Raw genomic sequence first — 23,198 nt, forward strand, 5'->3', positions numbered from 1 at the left:
CAAATATTAATCATCTTTTTAGGTTTTGAGCATGATTGAGTATGACTTCGATTCAAATTTTATAAACGCTGAGCTCATAAGGAGGAGGTGAAGCTTTTGGAATTTACGTCCCTCCTAGCATCTCTCTGCTTTCAATCTAGCTGGGTCTTTATTCCAAAAAGATACTAGCCTTGGACAAGTTACTGATCCTCTCGGTTTCCTCTTCGGTATCACGGTGGAAATTGGATGGACTTCAAAGAGATGTTCTTAGCATCCTTTAAAGTCAGGAAATAGAAAACACTACGTAGTGATGCTTTCACACGCAACGTTTTAACTAAGGAAAAAGGTCCTTGTTGGAGAACCTAGGGGCCGGGAACTGAGCAAGGGAAGGGAAGCCGGCCTCGGGTGCAGCACGGAGAAGGCAGAGAGCCCACACTCTCCAGGGGGAACGCAGCACAGCGGCGGGAGGGGCCTCTAGCCCCAGTAGGGGGCGCAAAAGCGCCGCACTGCAGCACCTGGCGGCGGAGCGCCGCGGCCTCGGCCCCGCTGAGCTCGCGCGCGTCCTGCCGCAGTCCCTCGGCCGCTAGTCGGAGGGAGCGCGAGCGAGGGGACTCCCGCCCGTCTGCCCGCACTTGCTGCCGCGGCCGCCGCTCGCAACCACGATCGCAGCCCAGCAACTCAGAAACGCAACCTGCACCGTGGGCTGCACAGCGTGGGAGGGCTTCGGGATCCGAACTTGCAGGGGACCGCGGTTCTTCCGGGCCTGCAGACTGCGAACAGGTGAGTGACACGCACGTGCCCAGGTGCCTCTTTCCGGACGACCCCTGCATACCCTTCCGTGTCTCTGATCGCTCGGCCTTTGGGTGGGTCCTTCTGGTCACTAGGTACCCCGGGGCGGCTCTGGGGGTCGCCAGGAGGAAGCTGTGAGCGCTGGCGCCCAGAGTTTGACAGTGCCCTCCGAGCTGGGACCAAGAATGCTCTTTTGACTTAGGCTGCCGGCAAGTGACCTGCAATCCACAGTGGGTTTGCTTGCTTCCGGTTCCAGGATACCTGTTGCTTTCGGAGCAGCGCCAATAGCCAAGGGTCTTGTACCATTAATTCTCCTTGTGAGTGCTGCGTTGTAGGATGAGGGTGACAAGACTTGGTGATGAGAGGAGGAAAAAACTTGATTTCAGACCTAGAGAAAGGGCAGCCCAACGAGAATTTCATTCCCACGACCTGACTAGATGCTTTGCTTCCCCAACAGCTGCACTGTATTTTGATGATAAATACAGAAGTTAGAAAAACTATTACCTTATAAAGATGATTGCATTTTTTTCCCAAGAGGCAGTGGAAGGTATGGGCCTTGACAAGTAATCTTGGAAATGATTTGTTATGAATGAAACCTTTCTTTAAATATATATATTTCTTAATGCGATTATTAATGACCTAAATGTCATAGGTCTCACAGATTTTAAGCTCTTGGAAGGTAGCCACTATATATGTGTTTAGCGTAAGTGTGGGATGAATCAATTAATGGATTAATCATAACAAAGGATTTGGAGGTTAGTTTCTTTCTTTCTTTTCTTTTTTTTTCCTTTCCAAACTTTCTTCTAGGTCATTTATGTTTAAGGGGAAAAAATCACCTTATCTTTAATCTCTCAAATATCTAGGTGTGATTTTAGCTTTGGGAGTGATAAGAACTCAGGAGTTTTTGTCCTAATAAAACACTGTCCACATAAAAAGTGAATGGCAACCTCTGTATAAAAAGTGAATGCCAAAATATTTCTGCTCACCATTAAAAAAATGGTTTTTTAAGATCATGTTATGGAAGATATTGGTTTATGAATTGTTTTTGAAGATCAGAACTTTGCCAAAAGGTCTCTTACTACAATTCACACATTTGTCATTGTTTCTAACTTTGTGAAATGTAACTTTTTACATTTTCATGTGAGAAATCAAATATTGAAGGATATATGTCAATCTGTGTCTTCCTTTAAGTCATTTTTCTAAACATGACACATGATTGACAAACTAGCTGTATCTTTATTAGGTTTTAAATGAAAACATTAATCCAAACAATTTTCTCTTTCTTATGTGAAATTCCTATTCTTCTGAGGTCATTTGAGACTTACTGAAATATTTGACCTTACAAATGTGTTTTTAAAAATCACATTTGATGGCTACTTTCATGAAGCATCCACTAGCTAGGTAATTACATAGATTTTATGTGCATGGGAATGAACAGTTTTGCATGAAACAGCAAATTGTTGTTTATACAAGCTCCAGACACGTGCATGGTCTGTGTTTCAAAGAAATTCTTGCCATTCTTATATAGAACTTACACAGTGAATGTATCTTTATATATTATGCTTCTGTGAAAGTTCTGTGATGATGCACTAAGTATGGGAACCTCTTAATGAATGCACATGAAATGAAAATAAGGAAAACCTTTCATCTTTAGCCAAAATGTAAGACTGGACAAATTACAGATGTTAGAGCTTCTGGGTTTTGTATTATTAGTGATTACTAGGAAGGTTTTTTTCATTATTGAAGATGATGATGTAAACAATAGCTAATGTTAAAGTTGACCGTGTCATCCTTCAGAGGAAGCTCTGGCACTTTGGAAGTCAGCAGATACAAACTGTTAGGTACACACTGATGGCTTGGACGCATAATGGAGAAAACAATTACGTGTTAATGTCTTTGTAGAAATGCCTTTTTCAGAAGGATTTTTACTTTTCTATCTCACTGGAGAAGCTGTTTCTGGAAAGTTGTAAATGACAAAAGGCTTACATGTTTAGATAACAGATTAGTGTTTCAAAATTCTCTTCCAGACTAGGAAAATGGGTGACATGAAGACTAAAATGATTAAGTTTAACAAGGGTAGACATGAAGTCTTGTGTTTAGATTTAAAACATTGACGGTAGAAGTTCAGAATAGGGAAGTCTGCAGCTCTTGGGGAAGATGTGAGCCTTCTCAGACAGGAGTGGTTGTGCGGCAATACCATCACAGTGCGGATAGAACGAACAGAGAACATCTCAGGCAGCTTTTGTTGGGTCAATTTGTCAGGTCACATTTCAAGTGGTGAATGCAGTAGGTATTGTGTGTTTAGAGTGATTAAAATGGCAAGTGCCAGAGGAGGGAGCTGCATATGGTGAAGAGGAAGGTGAGGGACAAAAGAAAAAAAACACATAAACAAGACCATGCATCCCATGACAACAAGGGAAGATGCTGGCCTTCATTTACCTAGAAAGAGCTTAGGGTGGGGCAAAGCATCCTCATAGTTGCTAGGCTACTTGAAGGCTTCTGAGGGAAAGGAAAGTGGTAAATCAGATACAGGCTGGTTGAGGACTCTTTGGTTGACCCCAGGCTCTTTTCAACTTTACATTTCTATGCTACTAAGAACCTGAGTGTCCTTGCTGAAGCACCCACCTGCATAAAATGTGCTTATGGTGTGTGTAATGTAATTTTCCAAGTATTAGGACAATACCATAAACTAATTTACTTGAAGTTGTCATAGAAAAGGAATCAGAAGTCGGGGCACGGCATTTATCTTTTGTGTACCAGGGCATTGTGCCCCCAAAATGTAAAATTATGATCTAGATATTATTTATCAATTCCTGAAACATGTATATCTGTCCTATGACTTGATCATGTGACCTAGTGTAAACTTAGATAAAATATAGACCTTGAAATAAATGCAAATCTAATTGTATTACATTGAGGTCAACTAATATGAATGTATATTATTTGGCCCAAAGGGAAATAAAGAGTTCCAAATATGTCTTTCCCTATCACATATGTTTGCATTTTGGATGATTACAGCTACATGGTAAATGCATGTAGTCACATATATTTGTTCTTAATTACTGAAAAAAAAAACAAGGCCCTCATAAAAATATTCTTTGAGAAAGTATACTAAAAAAGTGCTGTTAGGAGTGAAAATAAATGTTTTGGAACCAAAACAGATAGAAGTTCAAGTCCTAGATCTGTCATTGAGGAGTTGGATAGTTGACAGTGAATTACTCCAGCCCTCTCACTGGATTGTGGGGTAGGTCAAAATGGAAAGTGCTGGTAAAGTCGATGGTGGCTGGCATAGAGCAGATGCTTAATAAATATTAATTCCTTTCTCCAGTCACTTATGTATCCCCACATCTCTTTTGTTTAAGGGTTGCAGATTTACAATGATACAGTGAACCTAAAGTCTGGGACCAAAACAACTTTCTGAGCTCTTTAGTTTGAACGACAGTGAGTTGTCTACCAACAACCCAGCATGGCTAAAAGTGCAGAGGTCAAACTGGCAGTATTTGGAAGAGCAGGTGTGGGCAAGTCAGGTAAGTTCTGCTGTGGCAGTGAAGTGTGTGTGTGTGTGTCTTTGTCACTGCCTCCTGGGACTGGGCAGGAAGGTGGTTGGCATTTCTCATATTCTCTCGGGTTGTTCTTTTAGATGAAGTCTCTTTTTCTTTATCTAGAACTTTTATTTTGCATAGCCAAGTTTAATGTACTCTTTTGCTTATTCATGATAAAGTAGCTTTGTTGATAATACATAAGGCAACGGATATATCATAGGTCTTGGTATTCTGAGAAAGGATATTAAATAAACCTCTGAAGAAATCAGATTGAGGAAATTAAAAATATATTTGCTCTTTCTTCACTATATAAAATCCTAAGGGGCCAACTTTATATCTCATCCATCTCAATATTCTCAGCAACCATCCCAATGCCAAGCATATGTTGGATGCTTAATAAATGCTTGTTGAATAAATATATCTTCACAAGAAACAGAATTGCATTACTGTCCAATACTTTTAAAACTTGAGAGGACTGGTGAGAACTGAGAGTGACCACACAGGACAACTATCTCCAGGGCCTCTGGGGTGAGCTTAATTATCAAAGTCTGGCTCACATTAGTAATTCTCACACAGTAGTAAAGGCTTTTTTATTCCCCACCTCAGAAAAGGCTTGCAGACCTTTAAATGTAAAGGTGCAATGAAGGCAGTGAAGATGTATCTAATCCAATTTGAAAAATATATCTCAGATTTTCTAATTAAAGAATGCTAAGATAAGAGTTGCTAAAATGCCAGGGCAGCGTGGCTTTTCAGATAATGTTGCCTTGATCTGTTATGGGAGAAAAGACCCCCTAAATGACTTTTTCACATGGAGCTTTTGGTTCTTAGGAGAGGATGGTAACAGCTCTCTGGTAGGAGTGTGTGTGTGGAGGGAGAACCGTTTGGATCACTCAGTACAATGGGTGATCCACATAATCTCAAACACACATGCACGATCAGCTTTTAATTCTTTTCTAACTTGCTCTGTTTCCATTTTGGCAGTAAATCTTCCCTACGCTCTGACTTTCTTTTTGTTTCTTTTAGTCTTTGCTGTCACTCTTTTCTTTTATTCACTACTTGCTCTCGCCACTGGCAGTAACTAAGCAAAGGAAATAGATAGTTGGCAAGGTGAGAAATGGCCACCCTCCCCGAGATTGAAGATAGTTTCACTCCTCCCCATCAGTCTTCCCAGTGTTTCCCAATGGCGTGAGAACCTGATTTCTGTAGCTGGTGGAAGGTTCTGGAGAATGAGTGGAGGACAAAGGCGAGGGAGAGTGTGGGCAGGCCCAATCTCCCACAGTGGCTCGTCTGAGTCCTCCGGGAGGGACGGTGGAGCCCAGGCTGTTTCTTTTCCAGTCATTCAGAATCTATCATAGCCGTAATGGAAGAGGGTCTCCTCTCTTCTGTTATATCATTGATCAAAAGAAATGCCACATGGTTTGAAAAGTGAAAAATAAAAAACCAGTTGGGAGAACCACTCGGTGGTCTGTGCATTCGTCTCCGAGCTCGCTCTGCGCCTCTTTCGGCCCATCCCTCAGCCTGTGCGAGCGCCAGTTTCCTCTGTCTTTTCCCAAATTGTTGCAGTTACTTTTGTCATTCTCTACCAAGTGTTTTTCCTTCATCATTTCTTGTCCATTTCTCCTTTTCTTTTCTCCAGGCTCATGGAACATAGGCTTGGTCCTTAATATCTTATTATTATTTTTTTAAATTTCCCATTCATTGTTTAAAACATAGCCATCTTTCATTGCAACCATGCTACAGAAATGACTTTTGCCAAGGTCACCACTGATCGGGTAACCAACAAAATCATGAACATTTGCCAGTTCTGGCCATCTGTAACCTCTGGTTATCATGCAATGCAATCACTTATTCTTTCTAAAACTCTGTTATTCCCAGGCTCCCAGGATATCACACTTCTTGGCTTTCCTGCTCCCTCTCCATTGCCTCTCCCTAACCAGCAGTCTTCCCAGGCTGCTTGTCATGGGCTTGCTGCTCAAACCCGGGAGCTCCTGGGCTCCACATCCCACCCTCTGTCTTCTCACTCCTCAGGGCTGAAGACAACACCTGCACACAGACCACAGATTCTGATGACCTTGCTTTTATTTATGTAAAATGCAGAAGTTAAACTTGTTGACAAGAGGTCCTTGCTAACGTTAAAATCCTATGGTTCTTTATTAATAAATCTTCTTTAGACTATATACATTCTACCCTTGTGATGATTTTCATTTATGTAAAAATGACAATGATAGACTGCATGCCTTTAAACAAGTGTCTTTTTGTCTGTCACTTACACATAGTATTTTCCTATTTCAACATTAGACTCTTTTCTTTAGTCCTTGTAACCACACCTCACATTTAAAAGTACAACTGGTTTGACTTAAGCCTGGGAGACAATTCTGAAACCTTTACCCATAGTTTAGTAAGACAACCACAGAGTACTTCAGGTCTGTCAACTTTGAAACCAGACTGTAGCAACACTGAATCCCCATTTATACTATACATCTTCGTAAATTTGGATAGATAGTATCTTTGCCCCTTTCTATTGTATAGACTGTATCAATCACATTAGTAACTTTTGTTTTCCTTAAGTCTACAAGAATGTAACTGCAGCTCCTCACTTACTTATAAGCCTCCCCCAAATGGTCATGATCTTCGCATGGGCTCAAACTCTGCTTTTCTCTAAACACCCAGCACAGGAAGTATAGCTGAGCTGCAAGCTTGGGATCTTAGAGCACTAGAAGCTGGGTGTCTCTGATTTGACTTGGGTCAATGTGAATTGTTCAGAGGCCTCAAGTCTTACTGGTCCCATTCACTTTCCCCACACTCAGCACCAAATGTATTTTGTTGGGGTAAATAAGACCATATTGTCCAGTTGCTAGCAGAAAATAGCCTGGAGTCGAAAGTATAGGAGCTGTTAGGTTTGACTCACAAATCTGACTGTATTAGCTGTGTGAGCTTGGCAACTTAGGCAAGTTACTTAACTTTTCAATTTCTTCAACTATAAAAAGGGTATAACAGTGCCTATCTCAAATAGTTGTTACAATTGAATAAGTTATTACATTCAAGTTTATTGGAACAGCATTTGGCATGTATACTACTCACAAAAATTAGGGGATATTTTATCGCTTCATATTCATTTTGAAATATTCCCTACTTTTTGTGAGCAGTATAGTAAGTGCTCAAGACTTTATATTTTGAGTTATGCATATTTAACTTATAAATTACTTAGTGAAAAATAAACCCAAGATATATTTACATTCAAGTGGTTTTCAATAAAGTCAGAAAAATGTATAAGACAAAAATTCTCTATTGCTACTCAGCACACCCCAAACACACACACACACACACACACACACACACACACACACACACACACACTTTCCACACTTTCTCTGTCTCTGTCTTTTTCTTAAATTAAAAGTCTGGTTAATGTCAATTACAACTTGACAGCTGGTGATCATAACAATACTTCTCATGGCTTATATCTTGGAAATCTTGGGAGAACAGCCAGAAATATGTTAATGTCATCAATAAATTAACACCCTTAAATTTGAAAGTGCTTCTGGTATGTGGTAGACAGCTTCCTAAGCCCAGATAATATACAGACCCTTTATGTTTAAAACAGAATTTCACATAAACCAGAACTTTTTGGATCGCAGGTAGACCAAAGAAGTGTCATTGTAGGCAAATTTTAATGTCTCAAGTACTGAAAAATACTGATCAGATGTGAGATGTGTGTGTGTGTATGGCAATATTGTCCACACATGGCTGCATTTCATAGTCTTTTGTATGGGGGATTCGTCTTCCTTCTGTCTAATTGTACCCTGCAGTTCTGTCTTCCAGTGAGCTTGCTGTTGGCTTAGGGAGCCTTCTGGCGCAGCACGGTGAGCGCTGTGGGGACGCTGCAGAGGGTAGAGCCACAATTTCGGAGCCTAGTTCATCCTTTTGCTGGGAAAATATTTACCTTCACAGGCTCACAGTGAAACCCTAATAACATGACGTGTAGGACTACTTGTGTGTGTCAACCTGTACTTTGACAAGCTGCAAATAATTAAAGCAATAAGACCTGCCATGAGGCCTAGAATGAACACCAGCTTTATTTAGATGCTTCTTGGACCCGTGGTATTCAAATTTGTAGTAAGGGACCGAGAGAAAAACAACTGAAATTTTGTTTTTTATTTGATTTTTAAAAAAATTATCTTTATTGATTGATTTTAGAGAGAATAGGAGGGGGGGGGGGAGAGAGAAACAATCTGCTCCTGAGTGTGCCTGGACCAGGGATCGAACTGGCAACCTCTCTGCTGTGGGTCAGTGCTCTAACCAGCTAAGCTATCTGGCCAGGGTCTGAAATTTTAAATTTAGTTTTACAGTTTACATTCTTATTTTAGAATTGAAATATTGTGTGTTACAGATAAATCTATTTCTTAAAGGGGCAAGTTTCAAAGTTAATTGAATAATACTATCTTCTAATTCAAAAGCCAATTGGTGCACTCGTCACTGAAGGTTTAAATTCATAGATTCAGATTGCTAAACTAGATATTGGGTGCCAAACACAAACAAGCTTGGGAAATTTTTTCCCTTGACAAAAAGAGCGTGATTTATTTTTTCCTCCTTCTTCTTGTTCTTGCCTTCTCTTTCACGGTCTCTCTCTCTCCTCTCTTTTATAAAAAGTTTTGAAAAGTCCCTGGCCAAATAGCTCAGTTGGTTAGAGTGTTGTCCTGATATGCAGAGATAATGGTTTTAATCCCCACTCAGGGCGCATACAAGAACAGATGGATATTTTCATCTCTTTTTCTCTCTTCCTTCTTCTATCTCTAAAATTAATCAATAATTTTTTTTTTAAGTTTACAAAGTATTTTCCAGTGGAACACGGACAATTTTGATTTTAAATGTGACTTTTCCAAACACTGCTTTGACTATATCTGTATTTTATGGCCGGAATATATTTATGAGGTCTCATATATTCTCATGTATATTAAACTAAACATTAGTAGCATCTTGGATGGGTCAGTTTCCTTATGCTATGAAACTACCCTTTGTGTTTTAGAAGTGTTTCTCTACTTTCAGTAGCTATGAACTAGTTAGTTTGTTCCCTTCACTCTGACTTAACAATGTAGTATAATGCTGTTTGAACATCATTTTGCAAGTACTTCTGATGGAAAAGAAAGATCTATGGTATTTGGGGTATGTAAGCATCTCATTACAATTGTATACTTATTTTGCATGCCTTATTAATAATATAAAATGTATGCAAAATTTAATGTTAGTCCATCGAACATCTGTTTGTTTGAATATAAAAGTGATCCCCCCCCCCAAACCAGTGACTAAAATAGACTCTTTAAGAAGGTTTAGCAAGTTGAGCTGTAGCTTCAGTATCACCTCAGCTTCAGGTCCAGCGTGAGGACCACAGTATAGGAAATAGCCTCAAGTTGGCATGTCACGTAAATGTGAGCCCTGACAGCAGTCCTATACTTTTCTTACTTATGGTTCCAAACAGCTATTCAAATTCTTGCTCATTCTTGTTCTAAGATTATATAATTAATCCTAATGCTAAATTTCACTTAAAATTTTGTCTAGGTAAGATAAGGGACATATTATGTTTCAAGTAGGTACAGAATTCCACAGCTCCTGCAGACATGTGTGTGCATGTGTGTGTGTGTGTGTGTGTGTGAGAGAGAGAGAGAGAGAGAGAAGAGGGAAAGAGTGAGAGAGAGAAAGCCTTTCCTAAGTGGTTGTTGAAATTGAAGGATTAGGCCCTGGCCACTTGCCTCAGTTGTAAAGCGTCGGTCCAGCATGTAGAAGTCCTGGGTTTGATTCCCGGTCAGGGCACACAGGAGAAGTGCCCATCTGCTTCTCCACCCCTCCCCTCTCTCGCTTCTCTCTCTCTCTCTTTCTCTCCCCTTCCTACAGCATGGCTTGATTGGAGTGAATTGACCCTGGGTGGTGAGGATGGCTCCATGGCCTCCCCCTCAGGCACTAAGAAGAACATGGATGCTGAGCAACAGAGCAACGCCTCCTAGTGGGCTTTCCTGGTGAATCCCAGTGAGGGTGCATGCAGGAGTCTGTCTCTGCCTCCCCTCCTCACACTGAATAAAAGAAAAAAAGAAAGGAAAAAAATGGAAGGATTACCAGACATGAGGCCCATTGGTTCCTTTTGTAATTGGTGGTTAGAAAATAACAAAAGTAAACAAAAGGAGGAAAGGAAACAAAATCATCAAAATCAGTTGTTTATTGGTGGGTAGTTAAACACTTTGTTGGTTAGCAATGACCAATCTTTAGACTCTTCTCTTAAGAAAAATATAATCGTGGAGGAAACTACTGGAAAACAAAACAAAACAAAATCAAAAACTGTTTCTCAAAACCAAAAGGATGGATCTCCGTCTCTGCTTTCCTTCTATTGAAATATGATATTAGAATTCATTTGTCCTTTATTTTTAACCGATGACTAATTAATTCATTGAAATATTTTCCTGTAGTTAATTATCAGTCATTATTCAGTTCCATTTTAATCTTGACTTGTTTTCTTGGCAACTGAAAAGGATTAACTTTGAGGGAAGGGAGTGAAGAGAATTGTAAATCATCTTTGTAATTCCCCTTTTTATTCCTGATGTTTTTCCAACTTACAGGTTTGGGGAAGTGAGCCAAATTTTCAAGGTGGTACTGGCCTTGAAGCCAAAATTCTAGTGCAAACGCATCTCTGTTGCTACAGCTGCTTTTGAAAATTGATGTGGTTTTAGAAAAACAGCCATAATTTCTTCCATCCCATTAAAAAGGAAAGTACTTACATTACAAAGAAAAGGTAGTCTGAAATATATATATATTTGAAGTATAAATAAGGATATAGATATTATATATATGTATATGTGTGTGTGTGTGTGTGTGTATATATATATATATATATATATATATATATGTATATGTGTGTGTGTGTATATATATATATATATATATATATATAAGATATGAGAAAAATATGTGCATAAGAGAGAAGAAAGATCCTAGCCTGAACTCCCCAGCTTCCTGGTGCCACAGCCAAGTCTAGAAACCTTGTTTATGACTCTATGAAGGTTCTTGCTACTTTGCTATTAAATGTTTTCCTTTTGTGTCACTTCGTTCTTTTCCATGTCCTTTCAGACACCTTCCAGTAAGAGACGAGATGATAGTTATAATATTATATGTATGAACCTTATAAAACTGATGAGTTTTGTTTTTATTAAAATTTTTTGAGTAATCAGTAGATAAACCAAAGAATGGCAAGGCTTGTTGGGAGAATGGGGTGAGTTGCCCAGTAATACAGCTGACTGAGATTCTCAGCTGGTCTATGTAAGAAAGTTCCCCTGCAATGCGGTATTCCATTTCTTATATCTTTGGAGCAGGTGTAAGGAAACTGATGAATCATGATCTGCTTGAGACTAACCTTCCCATTGTTATCAAAAAGAACATACTGCCTATGTCTTTTCAATATGATGTAACAATTTTAAGCAAAGTACCCACTGTCCTGACTGAAGATATGAAGGTCAAAACTTTAGTTTCATTTCAATCATGTCTCTTTTCATTCATCTATTAAGTGATACATTTATTTGCTTGTTTATTATTTATTTATACTGATGCAGGTAGGATAGGCTTGAAGGTACTTTGAAAAATTACAAGTGTGACACAAATGTGGTCTTCATACTGACTGTGATGTCTTTGTTATTGAAATTCATGCAGCCTGACCAGGCGGTGGAAATTAGTTTAGACTTCTGCTTTATTGGAAAGGAAAGCATGGCATGTTATAGAATTGTTTGACAATCAAATCTTATTTTTCTTTAAAAATTAAAGCACTAAACTTTAAATATTTTGATAGAAATATTTCTCAAATAATATATAAATATATGTATCTGTATATTTCTCTGTAATCATAAAATGTTTTTATTTATTCAATTATTCATTCAACAAGTATCTGTTGAGCATCAACTTTGTATTCAAGAAGAACTGGCACATAGCACAGAATTCATGTGCATTCCAAACAGGTAGAGCAGTAACTACCTCTGCTCATCATTCCGTATATTGCCAGAACCTCACACAGCGATTGACATAGACTAGATCCTCAGTAAAATAAATTAATTGAGTTAGACTATGCAGTGTATACAAGGCTTTAAAATTTTATTAAGAGGCATAATTTTTAAATGGACTCCCTGTTATAACTAAAATGGTTTCCTTGCCTTCACTTGAGTATCTCCTGTGACAGGGACTCAACGTGACTGGAAGTAGACCATTCCATTCTTAGTCATCTGTATCAGTCACAGTCCTCCAGAGGAACAATACTAAAAGGACACACACTCACTCTCTATCTATTATCTATCTGTCTATCTATCTATCTATCTATCTATCTATCTATCTATCTATCTATCATCTATCTATCTATCATCTATCTATCTATCATCTATCTCCTATCTATTATCTATCTATCTATCTATCTATCTATCTATCTATCTATCTATCTATCATCTATCATCTATCTATCTATCATCTATCTCCTATCTATTATCTATCTATCTATCTATCTATCTATCTATCTATCTATCTATCTATCATCTATCTATCTATCTATCTATCTATCTATCTATCTATCTATCTATCATCTATCTCCTATCTATTATCTATCTATCTATCTATCTATCTATCTATCTATCTATCTATCATCTATCTATCTATCTATCTATCTATCTATCTATCTATCTATCTATCATCTATCTATCTCTATCTATATCTAATCCATGAGGCCTGGCAAGACGGAACTCTGTAGAGACGTTTCCAGGCTGAAAACTCAGGCAGGAAGTAATGTTGCAATCTTAAGGCAGAATTTCTTTCACTCTGGGAAACCTCAGGTTTTGCATGGAAAAACCTTCCAGTAATTGGATTAGTCTTGCCCACATTATTAAGGCTAATCTCCTTTACTTAATGCCAACTGATCAGAGACATTAACCACATCTACAAACACCTTCATACTAACTCCTGCATTAATGTTTGATTAAATAACTGGATACTGTAGCCAGCCAAATCGGCATGGAAAGCTATTGCAACTCTTCCTGTTTTGTTACTTTACCTTCTTTGGAACCAAATGCTGTTCATTAGTTTCTACTCATTGACTTTAAGTTTAACCCCTTAGGATCACACAAAGCACTTTAAATTCTTCTTCCTTATGACAGCCCTTAACATATTTAAAGATAGCTAGCCCACCTCAACCCATGCTTGAGTTTTCTCTTCCATAATCTGGTTAATCATAATCACCTTATTTGCCCTTCAGAGATCATGGTTTCTAGTCGTGGCACCATCCTTGCTCTCCCCTTCTACTTGCACTTCATAAAGTGTGGAGCCTGGAAATGAATGAAACATTTCAGATATGGGATGCCCAGACCAAATCAGAGCACAACTGTTGTTTTGGTATTAGATACTTCACTTCTGTTAAGACATCCTAAAGTCACTGTTGCTTTCAGGGTGACAATGGATGCAGTGTTGGCCAGTGGGGAGTTTACTGCAAATGAGTCTCATATATATATGAGTCATATAAAATGTTGCTGAGTCACATCTTCTCAACCCTATATCTGAGTATGTGTATTTTAACCCAGGTGCAGAAGTTCATTTTTATTCTTTTAACTACTGTTTTTTGTTTGTTTGTTTGTTTGTTTGTTTTACAGAGACAGAGAGAGAGTCAGAGAGAGGGATAGATAGGGACAGACAGGAATAGAGAGAGATGAGAAGCATCAATCATTAGTTTTTCATTGCTACACCTTAGTTGTTCATTGATTGCTTTTTCATACGTGCCTTGACCGTGGGGCTATAGCAGACTGAGTAATCCCTTGCTTGAACCAGCGACCTTGGGTCCAAACTGATGAGCTTTGCTCAAACCAGATGAGCCCGCGCTCAAGCTGGCGACCTCGGGGTCTCGAACCTGGGCCCTCCACATCCCAGTCCAACGCTCTATCCACTGCGCCACCGCCTGGTCAGGCTTAACTACTATTTTGTTAGTTTAATCTATCCTCTGGATGGTTGGGAGCCTTTTGGATCTAACATAGGTATCATCCTTCCCTACTTTCTGTCATCTAGAAATATGTTGGTTTTGGAACATTATAGGCCCTTGACACTCATATTAAATCACAGAATTTTCCACTTTGGTATTACTTAGCTCATTAAAATGTTGAAGAATCCCAGTGAGGTTTTTGGATAATAAAGCTAGTAAAGAAAACAAAGGTCTTTGGCTCCTGGTTTGGGGGCATTCACATCATATCATATTACTTCTCTGATTATTAATTAAGTTCTGTTTAGATTTTTCATAAAAAGGGTGATCTGGGGTAGCTTTACAATTATGACCCCGGTTTAATATTTTATTTAACATTTGTTGTTTCTATCTCACATTCTTATTCTTGTCTTAGGACTCAAGGAACATTACTATGTAAGTGCCTAAGAGTGATTAACTTTTATTGGTTTGAACATCTATATCTATTCTATACATAAAGTCATTTTCCACAGACTAATTCCAAGATACATCTATGTACTTTTGTACTAGAATGGCTGAATTTATGTGATTTGGGACTGCTGCTGCAAACCAGACCTGAGTGGGGGAAAGCCTTTTATTCATTGGGTTACATTGGTAGATATGAAACTTTAGGCTGCCTCCAAATCAATCACATGAAAGGCTTATTAAAATACGTGCTTTAAGATCCCATTCCCAGAGATTCCGATTCAGTAGGTCTGTAGAAGGGCCAGAGAATTTGTATTTGTAGCACTCTTCCCAGATGATGCTTATGCTTCTAGTCTGGGGACCACATGTTGGGAACCATTGTTAAGTTGGCTAAGTACTCAGTTTCCATTTGAAATAGGTGCCTTCAGCTTGGAAAAAGCACATAGCTTTCTGTGAGCGGCATGTAATAAACACAGAGTGCCGGGCACTGTCATGGGTACTGGCAATAGAGTGGTAAACAAAGCGAACAAGCTCTCTGCTTCCAAGAAGCTAATATTTTAATGGTAGTAGACTAAATAAATCCCAGATACTCTGAGGAGCAGAGCAAATATGAGGTTTTCTGTTGTTCCTTAAGACTAAAATTTTTTATTTACATCTTAGTATGGTAAATTTTGTTAAAAAAAAAAATGTAAGCTTTTTTTGTGACATACTAAGCTCTGGTTTTAAGATCATACTTTGAGGTGTTCCACAATAGTGGGAGTGAGTTAGCCCAAACTGCAGTATTAAATGTCCAGGTGTTAAACATAATCTAAGGCCATGGTACCAGATTTTCTGCTGAGAAAAGCTAATGTAGACCACAGAGGAATGGAACTCATAACCTTGAGTTTATTAACACCAAGCTCCATCCAGTCCAGTTAGAGCTAATGTAGAAACAAATTAAAGTAAGATAGTTGTACTTTCTGCAACATTGGAGGAAACATAATTTTAAATTGCTTTTTGACAGTGCATTTATGGAACTTATGCAATAATTTTGTAGAAAGAACTGCAGCATTAAGAAAATTTTAGTTTATGGCAGCATTGTTCACAGTAACAAAGATCTGGAAACAGCCCAAGTGTCCATCAGTGGACAAGTGGATTAAAAAGCTTTGGTACATATATACTATGGAATACTACTCAGCCATAAGAAATGATGACATCGGATCATTTACAACAGTAATTTTCAACCTTTTTTGAGCCGCAGCACATTTTTTACATTTACAAAATCCTGGGGCACACCACCTACCAAAATGACACAAAATGACACTCTAACTGTTAGAATTTATTTAAAGTTTAAATAAATTACATTTATTTTTTAAAAAAATTAAATAAAAAAGGATAACCCCCTCATATATACAGTCCCATGTAACATCCCTCATATATACAGTCCCGCTAATAGATACTGGAGCTTTCATCAAGGTTGTGGGTTCAAATCAATTTGGCAAATACTCTCTCTATATAGAGACTGGACAAAATCAATTTTAGAAAATGTTGGGTATTTGTGTAACATCATAAGTCCTCAGAGCATCTCTACTGTCAGATTGAGAAGTTTGCTTTCTAGGTAAGGATTCTGATAAATACTAGAGTTCTCCCTGAGGTGTGGGTTCAAATACCATGGTCAGCTGGGTGCAGGGGCCTTGGTTCTGTCTGTTTTGTTGGTATATATAGAGATTTGAGCTCTTTAAGAAGATGACCCTTCAGGAGGCCACATACAATATAGATAACATTGTGATGCATTGTGATGCATTGTATATCACCCTCTGCGGGGGCCTCTTTTAAGAAGAAAAAGGTCAAATATCTATATACATCATCAGGATAGACATAACCAGCTGAGGCTGAGGCTTCATCTAGTGGTGGCAACATTTATCTCCAGTCCTGACCAGGATTAGAAATCGGGACCATGGGGAGGAGAAGCAGCTTCAACTACTGCCGCGGCCACACAATGACAAGTGTGCTGCAGCCCGAGCGGGACCTTCCTGGGTGTGGATGAGAGGCGGCCTACTATTGGTTCATCGCTAGTGGTCGGGATGAATCCTAGAAGGTGATTGGTCAGTGAGCATTCCCTGTGCCTCCACTCTTCCTGTCGCTGATAGCTGGAGGGATTGTGAGGGGAATGTTTATGTTCGGATGGAGGCGGCTGGCAGCGGGCTGGATAAATAGCCTCTGCGGGCCATATCCGGCATGCAGCCATAGTTTGGGGACCCACGTTTAATTTCCCCACAGCACACCTGACCATGTCTCATGGCACACTAGTGTGCCGCTACACACTGGTTGAAAAACACTGATTTACAACAACATGGATGGACCTTGATAACATTATACTGAGTGAAATAAGTAAATCAGATAAAACTAAGAACTCTATGATTTCATACATAAGTGGGACATAAAAATGAGACTCAGAGACATGGACAAGAGAGTGGTGGTTACAGGAGAGAGGGAGGTGAGGGGGAAAAAAATAGACCACTCACTTTCAATTTTTCCAAAATCTTGCCCCAGCTATCATAAAATGATTACACCATGTTTGACAACGCCCACAACCTTACTAAAAACGAAGTCTAGAATATAGAATTTCAATTAGTCCAAATCTTTTATACCCAAAATTTATTACAGAATATAGCATAAATTTCAAAAATGAACATGAATATTAAATGAATGAGTGAATTGGTAATTAAGCCTTCTGTAATTAAAGAACAACTACCTGGTTTGTCATTTCCTCGGTTCGGTTCTTCCTTTATCATCTCACTGTCTGCAGTCCGCTCCGCTGTTCTGCGTTTCCCCTGCAATAAGGGAGACGGACCATCTCTATCTTGTAAGTAGGTCTAATAAGAAGGTTTGACAAAGCCCATTTTACATCTATTAATTAAAATGATTTATTACTATATTGCTAATTGTGAACATACCACTGATTCTGTCTCCATAAAATACAAGAATAAACCACATAGAAACACCGGAAAAAAAGTTTATAAGTTTCCACTGTTTTGGGTAGAAAGATAACATCTTTTTCTTGATGATGCATTTCCTGTTCTTTTAAAAAGTATTTTTGAAAAGTTCTCTTTTGTTTTATGCCATTGGGCAGTAATTTAAGAGGTGAAGCCAAAAACAAAGAAAAGTAAGAGTTTATATTGTGAATATTTATCTGTCTGAAAAGTATTTGACTTTTTCTGTACTAAGAACCTCATAAATTACGACTGCACCTAACAACTAAGCCAGTTTCGTGGTCACTTGGCAGAACATGTTGAGTTAGGTGTTCTAAAGACTCAACCACACATGGTAGTATGAGTAATGGTTATCTGTTCCAATGGCTGGGCTGGATTTCCATTCAGATATTTTCTATCTTGAATCTAACAGTGTTCTTTCTAGCATGTTCCAAAAGAGAGGAAATCAGGAGCATAGTAACTGTACATTTAAGTTTAACCCATTATTGCTTATGTTTGCTACTTATTAATTTACAAATATTTAGAAACTTTTTCCTGTATTCTCAACTCTTTCTTTTCTATCCCACCAAATGCCCAACGCAATATCAATATATGTGAGAGAAGCCCAGAGAACTATATGGCTGTGTCCTTGTTTTCTGGGACCATGTAGTGTTTGGTTGGGTATGTGTGACTTAAAATGAACCAGTTATAGTTTTTGTTCCAGCAGAATGCTTGATTTTTCAAATTTTATCTTGAAGTATTTTTAGAAAATTGTCAGAGTTGCAAGAACAGTACAGAGAGGTCTTCTGTACCCTTCTCCTAGCTTCCCCCAACAATAACATCTTTGTTATGTAATCATACTGTGCTTTTAAAACCAGGATATTGATATGTACTCAATGTCCATTATATGGCATGAATACTCCTAAGCTACTAATCTTTGAATGGATTGAGCTTTGACTCAGTTCAGGCTCAGGGTCAATTTGAAAAGACAGTTGGAGAAGGATATGGAAGGAGAACCAGAGAACCTTCAAGGAAGGATAGAGTTCATTGTGAGTTTTCAAAAGCTATAATCTGATAAGCTACTTATTATCATAAATTTATATGTTTCGGTATTTAGCATTTTAGATCATATATAAGACAACCTTCTAACACTTTAGTTCAGGCTGTAAAGGCTATAGGAATCTGTGAGAGGAAGAAATATCAGTAAGAAATACTTGGGGAGACAATGAAAGAGGCAGTGAGACTAAAATAGTATAAGTTCAGTGGATTATTATGGTGAGAAGTAGAACAACTTTCCCTCTTATTTTTTAATTTTTTCATAATGTCATTAATGTTGGAATTAGCAGGGGGAAATGACAACAGTGATAAAGGAAAGGTGTAGGAACTAAGTGATGGTTAGAAAGGGATCTTGCTGATTCAGTCATAGGACAGGCTCTATCAGAGTTTCTCAGAGCCAGCATGTCAGTCCACATTTCCCTCCCATCATTTTGGAGTCCAGGCTGACTCATCATTTATTAATTTCACAGTGTACATGGGGAGCTTGCTTAACTTTTCTGCTCTCATTTTCTCTTCAGTAAAATGCAGGTGATAATAACCATCTTATAGTAGGGTTGTTGTGCACCAAACCCAAATGATATATAATCAAGTCAGCAATCAAAATAATTAGCTAATGCTTATGCCATTGACTATAAGCCAACCACTATTATAGGACTTGACACATATGAACTCGTGTAATCATCACAACTACTCTGTAAATTTGACCCTATTATTATCCCCTCTTTACAGATGAGGAGCTTGAGGTCCAGATGAAAAAATAAGTAAATTGCCCAGGGTCATACAGGTAGTGACAGGATTCTGTCAGAGCTGAGATTCAAACCCAGACAATTTGCCTCCGGTATCAGTGTTTTTATCTGAAGTATTCCCCAAATCTCTAACTAAATGCCGTGCGCAGTTGTAGGTGCTCAACAAATGTTTTCCTCCCCTCTCCCTCTCTTGTCTTTTCTTCCTTATTACTTAGGAACATTCATTTAGATTAATCAGTATCTACGAAAAGTCCTTTACTTCACCTGAACCATAACTAGACAAAGTGAGGAGCCAGAATAGAGGAAACTGTGATTAAACTACAAAGAGATCTTATAGCCTTGTGTTATATTTTTATTCAGCTCAGTTTATAAAAATGTTTCTATTTTACATTCTGCCCATGAGTTCATACTAAAACCTCTTATTTGGCTTTATGTGAAGGAAATGGTAAGAGAAGAGGGTGGAAATTCTGAAAGATTGAAGAACTTAGTACTTAAAATATGAAAAATGTGAAGTTTGTTAAACATCCTCAGTGGAAAGGGAGGGTACATTAATAATTTGACCTGGAAGAGTCCCAAAAGCAAAACTCAGGAGCTTTAAAAATGTGAATATCCTAGCATGTCAACATTAAGGAAAAGATATAAGAGTGTCAAAAATTTTAAATGATGATCTGAGTTTAAATATTAGATTACAGAGATTTTCTTAATTGCTTATCACAATAGGCAGGTGCTTCCCCCCCCCCCCTTCATTGAAATACAAAATGTTCTTGTGAACCAAAGAAGCAAGCAGGCAAAATGCCAGAAGGCTTCAAACATTTTATGAGGGCAGATTGGGTAGAACTGGATCCCATCAGATAACAGAGATTTTTTTTTTCTGCCATGAATAATTCATGATTAATTAATGCTGGAGACTTCTAGGTCAATAAATATTGTTAAAGACTATGATACTTATAAATGCAAGGGACCATAACATCATTGTTGATGACTGGGTTTGATGCCATAATTCATTATTCAAAATTATATTAAGGTGGTGCTATTATGGATAAATAATTGGCATAAACAGACTTCATGGCAATGTGGAAACTTTCTATATAGTTTTCTCAGGTCATTTTTAAAAATTTAGTAATTGGGTTTTGTTCAGTACAAATTAAGAAATTCCTCAAACCAATCATCATAAGAAAATATGAGCTTTCTACTTAAAAGAATACATTTTGTTAATGTGTTTTATTTAAGGTCATGAAACAAGAGTTTTAGAATTATGTTTTATTTATGAAACATAGCATTGTCATAGTTAGTAAGTAAACACTTTTATCTTGCTTGGTCACCTACAGAATATTCATTATAGTTTACCAAATACCTTGGTCTATCTGCTTAGTCAAGTTTGTTACCTTATGTTGCCACCCAGAGCCTCACCCATGCCTGGTTTATGTGTGAGGTAGGTTACAAGACTTGGGACTTTTGAGCTAATGAGGTTTAGATACTATTTTGGAGTTTGAGTAGATACTGTAGGGGTGAGAATATTGAGGCTCTTAGGATGACTGTATTTTCATGTGGAATTCCCCTTTGAAGCTAGAGAGAGGAATGTGACGGACAGAATAAATAACTCCAAAGATGTTCATGTCCTCATTTCTAGAACCTGTGAGTAGGTTACCTTCCATGGTCAAGAAGACTTTGCAGATGTGATTGAAATTATGAACCTTGAGATAAATAGATTATTCTAGGTTAGCCAGGTGAGCCCACCCTAATCACATGATTCCCTAACATTGAATACACCTTTCCAGGTGAGGTCAGAAACTGAGGTCAGGGGGAAATTGGACCAAGAAGGAATGGTGGCAGAAAAATAATGTTGCTGGCTTTGAGGAGAGAAGAGGGAACCATTAGCCGCTGGTTCTGAATGGACTCTGGAGGGCGAAGTAGGCAGGGAAATGGATTCTCTCCTAGAGTCCCCAGAGAGACCCTGCTCACCTATGTCAGACTTATAGTCTACAGGAGTGGATGGTGGTAAATTTGTGTTGTTTTAGGGCATTAAACTTGATAATTTGTATTCTTATGCATAGAAACTGAGTGTAGCGCATAGAAGCTTTGATTTCATGGAGTAAAAGACTGCTCTGCTGAGAATCATTATGCTCTTCACAGAATGGGGTCTCTGAGTCTTGCCTATGCACAGGGGGAAAATGTATTTTTCCCCCTTTATGTGAAGTTCAGAATAGCCTGTGGAAACTCCAGATCAGGCTCGGGGAAGACCAAATGCCCAAGGATGGCCAACACCCTGAAGAATCATAACTAGGCCATTTCCAAGTCTAGCTGATCACATCAGATGATCACCTGAGTGAAGCCTGACCTGAGTGGACTAAGTGCATCCTGCATCCCTCTTGGTAAAGAAGGAGGTGCCTTTGAGAACAGTATACACAGGAGAGGAAGCTACGAACAGTGGATCATACCATATGGGTTTATCAGTGACCCATCCTCACTAAGGGAGAGGACAAGAAAATGGAGAACAAAAAAAATAGAGCCAGATTTTGTGAAGTAAAGAGAACCAAGGCACCAGATGTGGCACAGCCAGGCCAAGGGACGTCCTCGTGGACAAAGCAGTTTGTCATCTTTGCATCTTTGCTTTTTTATGGGTCCTGGGTTGTGGACAGGTCCTGCCGGGAGTGAGGACAACAGAGACGCAGAGACCCGACTCCGGCGACCAGGTTTAGTGATGCAGGTCCACTTTATTCAGGAAGTAAGCTAGCTTATATACATGGGTTCAGCCAATAGGATGTTACAGCATGTCCTTCAGAGTCAATGGCTGAAAAGATCAGGGAGCTGCGTGGTTGGCACTAAATCACTTCCTTATAGCGGGCGAGCTTTCTTCCTGGGTGTGCCCAGAAGGTTTCTGGGAGCTGGAGTATTCTCACAGCATTGCATCAGCCACAGCTGCTAGGAATGCACTCTGCGCTCCACCCACACTGGGTAACTTGGCCTTCCAAAGACAGAGGCTGAAAGGAAGCGAAGCTGATGACATAGGATGAAAGACTCAGGTTCTTGGTTAAAGGGAGCATGGTATCTGAGGCAGGCTAAGGGGCACCCCTCGGTGATGCAGGGCTGTTGACCCTTCTTCCCCTCTGCACTGCCTAACCTCGTGCACACACGTGCTGAAGATGGGGCTATAGGCCTTTGTTCTGCTTCAATCTGTATAATCAGAAAGTTATAAAATGCTGATCTCACATTCCTAAGAAAACTGAAATTAGCTTCTGATAGTCTATCATTTAGGTTTGAAGGCCCATAAAAAGCAAATAATAAAAATGGTTTACTTTATATATATAGCACCAGGCACTTTACAAAGTAGTTTATTTATACTATCTCATTTAAATAGCTCACCAAAACACAATAAATTAAGTTGTTACAATTTTTTTAATGCTATTTATTTATTTATTCATTTTAGAGAGGAGAGGGAGAGACAGAGAGAGAGAGAAGGGGGGGGAGGAGCTGGGAGCATCAACTCCCATATGTGCCTTGACCAGGCAAGCCCAGGGTTTCGAACGGCGACCTCAGCATTTCCAGGTCGACGCTTTATCCACTGCGCTACCACAGGTCGGGCTACAATTTGTTTTTTATAGTTGAGGAAACTGAGGCTCAATACAGAGAAGTTTAACAACTTGCCCAAAGTGTATGCGTGATAAATGGCAGAGCCTGAACTTGAACTCAGCTGAGGTAACTCCAATGCTAG

At 38.9% G+C, this 23,198-nt stretch overlaps 1 protein-coding gene across 1 annotated transcript in view; it reads left to right on the forward strand.

Moving 5' to 3' along the window:
- The first annotated feature begins 517 nt into the window (after positions 1-517).
- The window catches only part of RERG (RAS like estrogen regulated growth inhibitor), a 138,289-nt gene continuing 115,608 nt past the window's right edge, over positions 518-23,198 (forward strand). The window contains exons 1-2 of the mRNA XM_066355267.1: positions 518-759; positions 4,131-4,295. Of these exons, the coding sequence (XP_066211364.1) occupies positions 4,235-4,295 (61 nt within the window). The 5' untranslated portion in view covers positions 518-759; positions 4,131-4,234. The remainder of the gene's footprint in view (positions 760-4,130; positions 4,296-23,198) is intronic.

The sequence above is a fragment of the Saccopteryx leptura genome, chromosome 1 (genome assembly GCF_036850995.1).
Source record: "Saccopteryx leptura isolate mSacLep1 chromosome 1, mSacLep1_pri_phased_curated, whole genome shotgun sequence".
Lineage (NCBI taxonomy): Eukaryota > Metazoa > Chordata > Mammalia > Chiroptera > Emballonuridae > Saccopteryx > Saccopteryx leptura.